Here is a 15373-nt window from a genome sequence, read left to right on the forward strand (position 1 = left end):
GCCAAAATAGTCTCCTCCTCCTCCGCCTCTGCTGCCTCCATGCAACAACATTCACAAAATCAATCAGAGCCAGTTTGGTTCATTTGGATTTTCTGAAACCATAACTGTGTATCCACTAGAAGCTTATTTGCTTCAAGGTAGTCGATCAGTTGGTTACAGATAGTTTTTTTCAATGAATTTTGAGACCACTGGTAGCAGTGATATTGGACGATAGTTACAACACATCCATAACATCCTCCCTCTTAAAAAGAGGCTTAACCCTGGCAATTTTGCAGGCATTTGGGAAGGTGCAGCTACTAATTGACTTCTTGACAAGATCCACCAGTGGTCGAGTTATTTCCTCCCAACAGAATTTGAGGGCCTTCATACAAAGGCTATCAATCCCAGAAGAAGTCTTTGGACTGAAATTAACAAAGAGTTTCTGTATTGATTTTTTCATCAATCAATTTTAAAGGTGTCCAATGTGATGCCTATCTTCAACTCGTGTAAAAACATGATTTACCTGACTGATTTATGTTCATCCTTAATTTTGTTTGCAATTTTAATAAAAAATGTATTGAAATGCTCGCTTATTTGAATACGATTATTTATTTTTCCACTGTCATTTTTTATTTTCATGTTTTCAAATTGTTTTTCTGGTGTTTCCTCTAAAGTTATTCACAAGATTCTTTTGGTTTGTTGTCTGATTCATTTATCCTATTTTTATAATAACAAGCTTTTTCTGTCTTAAATTTTTCTCTGAACTTTTTAAAGCTGCTGTGTATCTTATTTTATTTTCCTCAGACCTGGTGCTTTTCCAAAAGCTATAGCAATCAGTCATTTCATTTTTTTAATCTTATTATATCATTGTTTATCCACTTTATTTTTTTTTATTTTCTCTATCAATGACTTCTTGGATATGAGATATTGTTGTGGACTTCTGCAGGTTATACTGCCCCAGGGAAGGGTCAGGATTTGTTTAATTTGGTTGTGAGCTTGAACAATGTATAAAAAATCCTCCAAACTGTAAAAGCAGTTTAGAAACCAAAAATTTCTTGAGCTCAGTCTTGAATTTCTTCACACAGTTTAAATTTTTTAAACGAATAGACAGAGCTTGAAAAATTTTTTCTGCCAGCATAATTTGCTTTTTCCTCAAAAAGAGTAAGCCTATGATCGCAGCAAAAGTGTTTCTGTGCCTAGTATTGTATGAGTGTACATCATTACAATATTCAAGATTTTGTGATTTGATGTATACTGTACATTCATAAATGTACATAAAAGGTGTCAACAAATGATTCATACTTTTTGTTTACATCTGTCTCCCCGTCAAAATCAGTCCAACTTTCCCTTTTTAATCTGGCTTTTAGTTCCGATAAATTGTTTTGATCAAGCTTCTTATTTCTGATTTATTTTTTTTTATGGTTAACATCCATTTTTTAAAACAATTGCGTGATAGTCAGATGTTAATGGTTCAATAACAGTACATTTGCAGCTATCAAGGGCAGTGTTAAAATTATCAATACATGTTGCTGAGTATTCAGTTTCTCTAGTAGCCTCAGATAATGTGGTACTCAAGCCAAAACTTTTTATGATATTATTTAATTCAATTGTGTTATTATTTGGCTGCAGTAGGTTTTATTGTCAAGTCACCACTCATGATGAAATTAATTTTAACCGCTCTCCAGATTTAGGCCTCTTACAAATTTAGTAACATTTCTTTGGAAAATTTCCATGTGTCCATCCGGACTTCTGTATAGGGCCCCTATAATAATGGTTTCATCATCCACAAGTGTTTTGATTCCGCAACACTCAAAATTTTTATTTTCTGATAGTTTTATCACTATTTTCCAATATTTTAAGAACTTCTGCATTGGTTTGATTTTCTTTTTAAATATAGCAACACCACCCATTTTAATGCCTTGTCTGCAAAAACTAAGAGTGTGTAATTTTGAATTTTAATCATTTGAATTTTATCAATTTCAAGTCCGTGTTTCTGAAACTAAAAAAAGTGCGGTTTTTCTTCACTTAAAAATATTTCTATCTGAGGTATTTTACTACAAAGTCCTCTTACATTTAGATGAATATCTGTGAAACTGGCAATTTCATTCCTAACCCTCCCTCTACTAGTGATATACTTGTTTGTTTTTTTGAGTCCTTATATCATTTTCAATTAGGTCAGGTCTGTTACCTTTAAGTTTTTTTCACTAGAGGGCTCCCCTTTTCCAACTTTCTCAACCCATCCGTAGATGCTGCTACTATTTTGTCAAATAAAACCGAGTCTGTACATGCTATGTAGTTAGTTTATTAAGCTACAAAGGACGTCCTTTGCCTCTCCAGTTCAAGTGTTACAATAAGTGTGTATAAGGAGTTACAATGTGTTTACTGCTACTACACGACTAATAGTCGGGAGACTATCAGTGGATTACTAGTACTGCACGAGTAATAGTCGGGAGGCTAGCAATGGGTTAACATTTTAATAGTAAGATTAACTGGAACATAAAAGGAAGTAGACACTATAGAAACACACATTCCAAGTGATCAAGAACAATGTGTTTACTGTTTGCATATAATATTAATTGCAGAAAGCATATGATACCATAGCGAGCATAGTCATATAATACTGTAAAATTAACACAGCATTGTGGCTGATTAGAGAACAAATTATTGTCAAAGCAGTGTATAAGAAACTTAATTTTTTAAATAAAACAATTAAATCATATTAGTAAATGGAAATTAATAAAAACACGCTTACAAAATGCTTTATTTCATAAAAAAATGGAGCCATCAATTTTGGTTCCTAGTATAGTACAAGTAATAGGAGAAACACATTTACTCACACACCAAGTTTCATCAGACCAAATTTGTAGCATTAGGATTTCCTAAAATAGATATTTGTACAGAAACTAAACAATGTTGTTTGTAAACTATCATGATTTAACAATGTATTATTTCCAGGTACATGTGTGTGATGGCTTTCTTCCACTATTCGGAATTCTTGACAATAGCGATAACAAATCCAAGATCTTTGAGTATTGATTCATAATATTTTGAATCACAGTAATGAAATATATCATTGCTGCAATTACAAGTTGGGTGGAGTTCTTTTATTGAAGTCTATTTTTTCCCTGGTAAGTAGATAATAACCACAAAGTTATTATTGGAGAAGTAAATTTTAATTTTGAGTTTGTATACAAAAAAATATTGTAAAATTAAGTTTTTGTCATATAGATCTAAGTATTTATTTTTGTGAAGATTTATTACACTTAAGCTCTTTTAACTTCATTTATAAAAACCATTATTTTTATTAACAGTTTTGCTTCACTTGAAATAGCTTAAAAAAAAATCTTTATATCTGTAATGTTAAAAAAAATGTTTAACGTTATATTCTAACATTTAACATCCTGTTAATTTTTTTAGTAGCACTTTAAAAAAAAGGAATGGGTATTTAAATAAAGGTTACACAGTATGTTTTTATCTAAAAGCTTATTAATAATGGAATACTGGTATATGGTAAAATTAGATTTAAAACTAACGCATAAGTCCTCAATTTTAGATTGATAAGTTTTTTTTTTACTGAAATTTGGCAATTTTGTTCTCATGTTTGTGTTCAATACTTATAAAAAATATTAAGATCATGTTTTCACAAGAAAAGAATACTTTTCTAATAACGCTTTCTTTAAAAAGTACTATTTATTTGTCTTTTACAGCTCTTTTTGATCATGAAAATTTGATCTTAAATTGGTTATTACTTTTATAGAAATACAAATTCCGTATTTGTATAAAAAAATATGGAGAAGATACAATTTTTAGGCTGTTCAAAATAAGAAAAGTTTTATTATTTTGCATCCAATATTACTTATTTTTTGCTGTCTATGTTGAGAGTTAATAAGTTTTCAAAACCCCCTTTGAATGATTCAAAATAAAAATATTCATATAACAACTTGAAATTTTCATTTTTGATTGTAAATACTTACAAATGTTATGCTAGAGTGATTGTTTCTAAAATTAAAATGTAAAATTTATATGCCAGTAGGCACATTTTTGTTATTTTTACAAATTAACCTATCTAATAATAGGGTTTCAGCATGTAAAACATGAGAACAACACCATTTTTTCAAGTCTAGCATTGCTGCAGATGCCATCACATTTGTTCTTTACTTTTCAATATAATTTTAAAGATCAATATGTATTTTATAATATTGTAATTAATTTTTTACCTGTGCATTCAGAATTGAAGGAGATGCGACCGACTGGTGAGCTATATGGGCTTATGCCTGTGTGTGGGAGGTGAGTGCATGCGCAAGCTAGCCATGCTGGACTGCTCAGGGGAACTTCAACCATGTGGTACAGAGTGTGCGACGCAGTGATCATGAACTGGTCACTCATGGAGTCTACAGGATCTGTAGACACCCTAGTTATGTGGGCTGGTTCTACTGGTCCAATGGCACTCAGGTAAGATTCAGACGTAATACGAGTAGAGTCAAAAAGTTCCCGAAATCGGTAAAAATTATAAACCTATTTTCTTTCAAAATACTCTCCTCCTACAATAAAATACTTGCCCCAACAATCATACAACTGTTAAAAACTCTTTCAGACCTCATTTTGTAATATGTCTTTCAATACTTTTGTCATGTTTTTATCTGACAACCTCAGCATCTACAAATTTTTCTTCCTTCACGTTTTCAAACAACATCAACTGGGAAAACTCGGGTCGGACAAGCATGGTGTATACATTGGTTGCATCAACTACTTACCAGCTGTTATCTGTTGCTCTTTGTAATCTGAAATCAGCATATTTGGAACCACTCACAAATTCAATGAATGTTCAAATTGTCATGAAGAATGGTGTGGAGACTACTATTTGATAAATTTTACCTCATAATGCGATTTTATCAATCATTCTCCAGTTTGCATGGACAAACTTGCTCAATGTTTTTATCAGTGGTTGCAATTTATGGATGCCCACTACGAGAGTCATCTTTAAATGATTACACAACCTACATGAAAAACGTTGGTTAGCATTTGTAAAATTGGCTCTTCTTCATCACTTTCCCCTCTGTATGTTTGAATACAACAGTCTCATTAGTAAACTTTTGAAGCAAATCACAAAGTTTAATATTTGCTCGCTGTTCGCTAAATGCGACTTTTTTAATTTGACAATGCAATCGTGCAGAAAAAAAAGCAATAAATACAATTAATCAATAGGGACTGAGCAGTACCTGTCTATCGATGTTCCTTCTTCAGGAATAGTATTACCTGCTGCATAACAAAACTGGTGACCACACTGGGTGCTCTGGATATGAATTCCAGAGAACTTTTTCATTCTGTTTCATATATCTTGTATATTAGGATTGAGTACAGTTAGCTCATGATTGAATGATACAGCCATTACAGACCGGTTTACTCATGAATTCTGCATGCTATGTAAATATCGCTCATATGGCAAGGTTTTCATAATTTCCTTTTTTTTGGTTGCCCTCCATGGCCAGAGCTTCAATCTTCTCTGTGTTCTTTACAGTCCCTTGAAGGGTTGTCATTATTGGTTTTCAACCTGAAGCTTACATTTTATTATTTTGGGAGCAGTGCCAACCTCTCTTAAAATATTCATTTTGCCACTTAACCCATCATTAGCGTTTTCCAAGGCGCTTGATACTTTTGCTTGATGAGATAATACTTTCCACCACACACACATAAGCACAGAATGACACAACCTGTCTAGCTCACGACACGACTGTGCTTGCTATCCTCACAATGTGACACAAACAATAATCGGCATTCATCTGATACTGACCCCTCCAATGCCGTTATGAAACTAGTTAGATTATCAGTGAAGCTGGTTCGTTATCAATACCACCTCAAGGCTGACAATATATGGTAATTGATAAATCATGAGTGATACGTTAGCAGTAGACCAAGTGTAATTCTACCACAAATATGAGAGTGGTGAGACAGTTGTTGACAAAGCTGATGTACGTGTGTATGTCTGCAAGTGAGTGAGAGACTGGTAAAAATTTCATTTCTTTTTACATTTTTGCAGAAATATCCAAATCCTCTTTTTAGGAATGTTTTGTTTTAATATCTTAGAAAATGGAAAATTACTACTTTAGCTATGCCATTTAATATTTATTTAATTTTAGGTGGTAATTGTAGTTTATTTTCAAACAGATGATACTGGTGAATCCACTCTGTTTTGTGGCCTACATTACATTCTGGCGAGCTGGAAGTTCTTCAATGATAGGATAACTGTGGAGGAGCTGACACTGCTCAACTTCTTCGGAGAGAAGTACTTGGAGTATCAGGACAAGGTGGGGACAGGACTTCCTCTCATCAGCGGTTATAGGCTGGAGCAGTGATCTCTCCTGGAGACAGCAGAGTCTGTCAATCCATCAGCTGACTGAAACCTTACCTCACTGTCACAGCTGCATGTTTGCTGGTAACACACACGGAGGTGTAACTAATAGCCAATTAACATATGTGATCTCCCCTGGATTTTAAATAGTGTTACAACTTGATAGTTTATTTTTTAATAATACGATAATAGGTTTAAGTTTTGGGCTCAGATACTTAGTAACCACCGCATTTTAATTAAGTCTGAGCAATTACTGCTTATTACTAGTAATTATTGATTAAATCGATTATTTTTACATTACCACCATAGTTTGTTGTAACAATCATTGCATTATCAACAGTAGATGTTAAAAACATTTGTAACTGTTGTATACAAACTTGCAAGATATTAGAAGGGTAGTATTTAAGTTTGCCCTTATCAAATTATATTTTAATGTGAAGTACATGAGCTAACTTGTAATTTTACAAAACAAGCAAATTGATTATTTTTCTTGGAAGTATTTATTATAATATCCTCAAATGGGTGTCATTGAAGTAAAAAGGAATAAACTAGTATTGAGATGTGTCTTCCATATAGGGTCATTTAATTTGTTTGTACAGCAAAACTATATAGATAAGATGAATAAGTTATATTTCTTTGATTTTAAGAATTGGTAGAAGTTACCAGAGCGGATGATTTACAGTACATCATTACGTGATTTTTTGGGTTGTAGCATTTGGTGCTTCAAAGTTGGTTGGAAATGATGATGTCACATTTGTAGGACAAGAAGCAGGAAACTTCTGTGCACTTAAACCTAAAAAGTCATTTATGGTACGTCCTAGTGATAAAATTCGCTATGATAAAATTTATGATAAAATTCTCCAAAAGAACTAAGCGATGTCCTAAATGGCCTGAAAGTAAAAACCATCTGCTGGTTTAGATGAGATATCATCAAGCATTGTAAAGGTTCTGTAAAAGTAAGTTGCTTCTCCCATTAGTACATGTTACCAATCTGTCCCTACAAAGTGGAGAGTTTCCCAAGAAAATGAAATTCGCCAAAGTCATTCCACTGCATAAGAAACGGAAGCAAACACAGTGTTGAAAATTATAGGCCGATATCGCTCATTTCAACATTTTCAAAGATTATAGAAAAAATTGTCCTGATAAGAATCTTTGAGCACCTTAACAACAACAATATCTTGACAACGAGTCAACATGGCTTCCTTCACAAGAAATCAACTCAGGACAGCTCTTGTTGACATGGTTAGAACACATAGTGGATAGCATGGATGAAGGCAAAAATGTCATTGGTATGTTTATGGACTTGAGTAAGGCCTTTGATTGTCTCGGCCATGACCTAATACTTGATAAAACTGAGATTTCTTGGATTTCGGGATGATCCAATGAAGTGGTTTAAGAGTTTACCTCAGTGATCGTGAGCAGCTTGTGGAGATCAGACAGATGGTGAATGGTCTTGAGACTAAGACTAGGTCTAGCCTCCTACCAGTGAAAAGAGGTGTTCCACAAGGGTCGGTCCTTGGCCCGATTCTTTTCATTTTATATACGAATGACCTGCCTCAGTACGTTGAGCCTTTAAGCACACAGTTTATGTATGCTGACGATTCGGTTTTGTTAACAGCGCACAAATCTTTAGAAACCCTTGAAGTAAATTCTTTTATAGCTGTAAACCTTGCCATTGAATACTGCCAGAGCAATGGACTTAGTCTTCAATGGAATCAAAGACTACCCAAATCATCTTTGGAAGCAAGAAACAAGAAGTCTCAGCTTTGCCTGACTTCCAGGAGGTATAGAGCGACAAAACATCTTGGAGTAATCATTGATGACTCGCTGAAACTGGCCAGGACCACATAGATTCTCTCTGCCAAGAAACTCAGCAGTGCCCTATTCGCCCTCAGAAGAACGCAAGCAGTTAGCACGACGCCTTGAAGCAGTTTTTAACTGCCTACCATGCCCTTTTTGAGAGCAATATGAGGTATGGTATAATGGCGTGGGGTGCGTCTTCCCAACACAACTTAGAACGTGTGCTCGTTCTTCAGAAGAAAGCAGTGAGGGCTGTTATCTGGGCTGGGATGGAGAGAACAGCTGCAGAGGACATTTCAAGGAGCTGAAGTTGATGGACAGTTGTGGGTTTCTACATCTTACGAAGTCATCGTCCTGGCGACTTCAAATCAGCAGACTCGACATCAAGAACCTGCCATGGGTATAATACCAGAAAATGCCCAAAAACTTTAGCCTTCCTGCTCATCATCGGACACTTTTTGAAAAAAAAAACCATCATATGCAGGGGCTCAAAATTCTTACAACATCCTGCCTCTCAAAGTCATCAAGAGTGAGAACCCCAGAACGCTAAAGCCTTCATTCTCACCAGGTGGCTTCTTGAAAACCCTTTCTACAGTGTGAATGAGTGAGTTTTTTGAACTGGCAACACTTTCATCACTAATCATGGATTCAAAACCGAAATTGATTTGTGAAGCAAGAAAAATTGTTTGTAATTAATTGTATTAATTTGTAACGCCATTTCAGGTCTTTGTGATTTTGAAATAAAGCTCTCTCTCTCTCTCTCTCTCTCTCTCTCTCTCTAAAATAGTCTGGATGAGTAGGCAGAAAGAAAGCATTAGAGTTATGTGGCAATTGTGGTGCCAGCTCCTGCCTTGGCTAAAGATATGGTTAGTATCATTCTATTCACTATCATTCGAAGTGGGAAAGGGCAGCATGGTTCCTTTAGTTACAGATGTTGTATCGACTGTAGTCCTAAAAGAGACCATCCACTTCAACCATCATCATCCACAGCAAACTAGATGACTCATTTAAAAATGGTGGGTAAAGGACCAACTTTAAATAGATCAGATGATACATATCATACAATGTCATTGATTCTTTACACTGTTAAGATTGTTTACATTCTTGATTATTGCAAACAGGTTTTATTTTATATTTCAAGGAAGTTCTTTCTATACCAATTTGAATTATTATACATATTGTTTAAAGAGGAAATTATCTAAACCGTTTGCAAATATTTATGATCTTTACGGGAACTGAACCGTTGACCTCTCAGTAAGAGAACTGCAGTCTTAACTCTGTGATTTTTTGAAGAGTGTGTGATGTTTTATTATTTCTAGCATTATTATGTTTATGTACACTTAAATTTTGAGACGTAGAACAGTCCTAATCAGCTATGTTACGTGATTAACTTTTCATTATATTCTGATCTATTGAAAGCATGACCTTCACCAATTTTAGATGAGTAGTATTGACCTGACAGTTTCTCAACATCTCAGTTGATTGAAATGAAATATTAGTAGGATATCTGTTTGGTTGCCCATTTGTGACAACATCTATTGCTGTAATGTACCCAGTTTAAGTTCTGCTAGACATGTCTGCTATACCAGCCAGACTTGATATCTCTAGTAACGTGATTCTTTAACGTTAAAAGCAAAACACAGTATTGCTGAAGTACATTGCAGCTTTTCTGACAGTTCCAAACTCTGTTAGGAATGGTATTCTTATTATTTTTTTAAAACATGGTATGTATTGTGGATTTTTGTGGTTATTTTTATTGAAGAACAAAAGTAATTACCAATTATATTTTTATCAAATAACTGTGTACTGCTTTGTAGAGATTGAGTAAAATAAACTTGATATTGATTGTGCGTTACGTATTGAGAAAGACTGCACTAGAATCTAATGTAAAGAGCATTCTTTATGTACCAATATAGCCCATGACGTTATGCTTTAAAACATAATAAGATTAAACAATGTTTATCAATAAATATTATCAACTATTAATTTATTATAAAACTATTCATTTTTAAATTACATGATTATAAAATGTATTAGATTATTCAAAAATCAGGGGTTTACATCTAAGCAAGAGCCTATGTGTAGAAAAATTGATTATATTCACATGTTTATGTTGACTGTAGTATAAATATTACGTGGGCTACTATATTTTTTAGTTTTAAAAAACATGGTGGGGGAAGAAGTGGTCAATTCAATCATGGCAATTAAAGGCAATAAAACAATATATGAAGTAAACTGTCTTTCAATTAATAATTTAGTTTTTAAATAAGTTGAATAAGATTATGAAAGGGACAAAGTGCAAAACTCTCTTCTAAAATTATTTATAATTATCCATATCTACAATGGTAGAGCAAAATAATGATCCGTGAAAAAGTCTCAGAATTTCTTAGAGAAACAAATTAATAAAAATGCCAAGTTGTAGACATTGTACAATATATTTCAAATAGTGTTTATAAATATTCAAAGTCACATATAAGTTGGCAGGATTTGACGAAGATAAGGATGCTACTTGTGACAAAGAGTTAATCAAACCAATGTTTTGACATTGTTATCTCATGAAAATAAATATAAATAACATTTGTTAGATGTTTTAGATGATTACTGATAAAGTTAAAATATTTTTGAAAACTTTATATTAAGATAAAACACTTGTGGAGGAGTCACAAAATTTATCTATAACACTGGGCATTGATAGGATAAGAAGATGTGAGTGAAAAAATCTAGAAAATATACTAGTTCTAAACAAAAACAAAATCAAATGTTATGATTGATTGTTATTCATTACAGTCACTTGAAAAATTACATTGCAATTTACGAAGTCTATAAATGCACTGTAATTTTAACACTGCTTTATAACAGTAGGAAAAATTAAAAATGATAACTTAAAGGTATCAAAATAAATACATTTTAAGAAATCATCTATTTGAAGATAGTAATTACCTGCTGTTCTTGAAAAAATTTAAACAACTGATTATCACAGTTCATTAGAAGTACAGTAAATATGAATATTTGTGTTGTTATCTATCAGTAAAATCTAAAAACTGGAAAATAAACATAATAAATTTTACTACACTGAAAACGAGAATAAAATAGGCAGTCTGTATCTAGTGGTTCCAGGAGTTGGCAGTAGCCTATTATAGAATAGTAGTACTACTATGGCAATGATATCCTTATACATGTATTATAATCTTTTTAAGTTTTCAGTATAATTTAGAACTTTTATGAACAAAATAGATCTATTCCTGTTAAATCCCCCCATTCTTTTTTAGTAAGTTCATTTTAGTAATGAAAACCTAAGTTGCAAGTACTAGAATGTACTCAACTTAACTAATGTTACCAAATTGAGTACCTGAAAAATGATATGAAAAAGCAGATAATTAATAAAGTTAGGGTAAATCTGAGACTGACTATTTGTAGTTTCTTAAGAAAGAAATATGAATATTTTATAATCTATAAACTAGTGATGGGTTGAATCCTGAATCTTCAACATAGATTCAGATTCGATAGTCGCATATGTGGAGATCCGCCGCGCAACATTAACTATTGGATGATCAAAAGTACACAAATTGCTGATTACAAATTGTTTTTGCTGTACTTTGAGTTTTTTTAAAACCTTAAATACATAACCCGCTTAAATAATTTAGTATTTTTTATACATTTATGTCCGCATAGCACTGTAGCGTTTATTCTTGGACGACAGAGGATCAGCATTACGCAAATAACTGATTGCAAAGCGTGTTTTTATTGTACTTTGTGTTTTAAAAACCCATAAATAAACAACCTAATTAACACATTATCATTTTGTAAATGATATTTTGCTTGCAGGTATTATTTTCTACATTTCCTATTGTGTACTGCTGTATATGCAGATTTCAGCAGCTAGTTTTTGTTTATTTCACTATTTTTTAGGTTGGATTGGTTTGAACATTTTAAGTTTAAAATAATTTTAATAAATTATACAATTATATTCCCAGATTAAAAGCATACATTATGGAAGCTCATACTATAATCTATCTAATTAACATTATATTTGATAAGTTTATTGTATTTTTAGTTTTTATATGTCATGTTTAACCCTTAAGATGCGCCATATGAATATGACTGTACCATTGAAATCGCTCTAATTGTGGGATATGGACATGTATTTTTTTATTGGCTGAGCAAAGCCCATCACTCTTGGGACTGGATAAGTTCATTTCTGTCTGCCTGTCCAGACGATATTTTGAAAATGAACTGATCAATAGACCTGGAAATTTTGCATGAAGTCTCATTTATATATTAGCAATACTGAGTGATGATGGTGTATGCCACTCCATGGGATTTGGCCCTGAGCATGAGAGAATATCTTTACATTGGTTTTATGGGTACTGCCATGATGACAAGAAAGAGCTATTTAAAAAAAAATGTGTAAAAACCCTGAATCCAATCATTTGAGATTTTTACATGTGACTTTTATTCATAGTGTAAAAAGAAAAAGAGAGGAAAGCCAATGTTAAAACTCGTCGAGCTTACCGGAACTTTTATTGTTTGAACACTGCTATGAAACAATAAAATTAACAAAATGGGAATTTGTGGCAAGATATCACAAGAAAGATTTTATTTATTAACCTAAAAATGTGATAGTTTTCTATGATAGTGCATTTCCAAACCTGAATTAGGCGGAGGGTTATTGAAGTCTATAAATCTGTAGGCTGACAGTTTCTCTTTTTCCTGCCTGAGGGGATGTAAAAATTTCTGTCTATAGGACATCTCGAGAGTGAACTGAGCCATACATTTGAAAGTTTGCATGCAACCTCAGCGAAGCCTGTTTGACATACTCCTACCTTGTTTTAGTTAATTGTGTAAATTACAATTCACAAAAAGTGCAGTGAATGTGTTTAAAGTAATTTATGACCGTTGGGGGTAATGCATTGTGTCGATAATAAATTAATAACCATTGTTATTATTTATGTTTCGTTTTCGTCCAGTCATGCTTGGTGCTTCTTGTACATTATAATGCTATTTTGCTGTGACTGTTTGAAATATATGTTGTCTTGGGTCTTCACCAGTCTCAACTGAGGTATATATATATATATATTTACATGTTCCAAAATTAGAAAATAAATTGAAATTTAGCCACAATCAAAACTTTTAAAAACCTTACATGCATGCTAATTGTATCCAGACCAATCTTTTTTAGTTCTTCAAGGGTTAAAGATGATTGATTTGTTATTAATTAATAGTTATACTTTTGATCTAGCTCTGTCTTTACATTCTGATCTTACATTCAATATTAATACTTTTAAGTTGTGTTTTCAACTATATTTATGCTATTATGTTCAGTTATGATGGTTTTCAATTAATTTCTATATTTTTAACAAGATTCTGAGTTTCAGTGGAAGAGAGGACTTCATAGTTCAAGCTTGTTTATCGTATTAATATTATAACATGCACACTATATTACCCTTTGGACAGTAGCTTCGCAACTGTCACTCTTTGGAGCCAGTTAGATATTTGGAAAAATTATTGATTAAAGGGTCAATATTTGAAGCATTCAGATATATTTATTTAAAATTATAAAGTTTATGACAGTTAAAAAATTATGCATTGAGAAATAAACACTACACATAATGGAATTGGAGAAACTATTATAAAACAATTTAAAAATTTTTAATATACTTTGGTATTTTTAATATATTTTTTTTAATTAAGTGAAAAATATCTTTTTTACGTAATACACAATTGTAGAATTGGCGAGGTTAGGGCTACTTAGTCCCCTCTTACACTTAATCATAACTAACTACCAATAGATATTTATATACAATATATGATTTACCTTTTTAGAGTCAACTTTATGTTAAGACATCCAAAAAGTGTACCAAGATTCTTTGTGAGTGTAATAACAAAATATTTCTTAACAATAATTAAGAAAGAAGGTATATATGTGATTTTAATTTGTATGACAAGAAAAATATTGTTTATGCTTGTACTTATATTAAAGTTAGCAAGTTTCTAAGATAATAAATGATTAACATTTATAACAATATATTATATTTTATACAAACCTACAAGTTCTTAAACTTAAAAATAGAAATTTACCATGTATATTTCGAAAAATAATATTTGAGTTACTTTTAACTATGACTCCTCGACTATTGTGAATGTTTGACATACAAAATTTTATGGTGCAGATAATCACAGAAATAAAAATTTGGTGTAATGTACTGCAAACATATCTTTTATCCCACATTGATCTTTTCAATGCAGAACCTAGGCTTTGGAGTTTGACATGAAATTGAAAGATGTAATGTTTCCACTTTGCCTATAATCACAGTGAGTGCTTTATTTGAATAATTTTATTGTCCAGACTATCCCCAGTTTCAGAAAGGAACAACAAAATGGAACCAAGTACAAATCTTTAATTATCTAAATAATATGATCTGTACATGTAATGGAACTTTGACAACACACATTTTAAAGAAAGTCATAACAATTCATGCTTATCAAAGAATTTGTGTTTACCAGGTTCCTCATATGAAAGGGATGAAAGCAAAACTGTGAAACTGTGGTATTGAGGTTCCTTCCTATAACGTGAATATCAATACATGAGTAAAGTCATGACTCATGACACAAAATGCTCCAATGTTTTTACCTGACATTTTTAGCAAATAAATGTTTGTCCAATAACTTTCTTTCAACTAACATTCTTTACACTGTGAATTGCGTTTTTCCGTACAAGTCCGTTGTCAATAACACAATATTAACAGACATAAAGAGCTGTTATGATGGATGTTTTTAGTTGACTAACTTATTAACCTTTAGAATGTTAAATTAAATTTTCTGGACTTTCTCCCTAGCATGCTAATACAATAAATCTGTTTTTAATTTGTTTAAAGTTCTAATTTGCATATAGATTTCTAAAGTTACTGTAGGACAAAAAATATAAAACCTGAATGTTTTTTTTATATTTTTTTTAATGTCACTGACAAATTGATCAATGTTTTCATCATCTGGATTAGCCATTTTTATAATTAGTTTACTAAAAAGAATTTACTACAAACACAATCACGATTTCAAGAAATTAACTCCAATTAGTTGCAACATTACACACGAGCAAAGCTTACATGTCTCAAAAGTTGCACTGGCACTCTTCCCATATGGAAAAACCCATAAAATGCAACAGTGTCCAGTCCAAAGTGACGGGAGCTACAAAATCCAGTTTAGGATCGTTAACAGGAAGCCAAGAACAACGAATGAAGTGCAGCT

At 32.3% G+C, this 15373-nt stretch overlaps 1 protein-coding gene across 1 annotated transcript; it reads left to right on the plus strand.

Moving 5' to 3' along the window:
* Positions 1 to 3039: 3039 nt before the first annotated feature.
* LOC124374867 (protein-S-isoprenylcysteine O-methyltransferase-like) lies at positions 3040 to 6372 on the plus strand. The gene is given in 6 exon segments (XM_046833011.1): positions 3040 to 3107; positions 3311 to 3327; positions 4231 to 4295; positions 4297 to 4431; positions 6145 to 6186; positions 6189 to 6372. Coding segments are annotated over 6 exon segments (471 nt in total). The 3' UTR covers positions 6333 to 6372.
* The last annotated feature ends 9001 nt before the right edge of the window (positions 6373 to 15373 follow it).

This window comes from Homalodisca vitripennis, unplaced genomic scaffold (genome assembly GCF_021130785.1).
Source record: "Homalodisca vitripennis isolate AUS2020 unplaced genomic scaffold, UT_GWSS_2.1 ScUCBcl_10620;HRSCAF=19589, whole genome shotgun sequence".
In the NCBI taxonomy this organism is placed as follows: Eukaryota; Metazoa; Arthropoda; class Insecta; order Hemiptera; family Cicadellidae; genus Homalodisca; species Homalodisca vitripennis.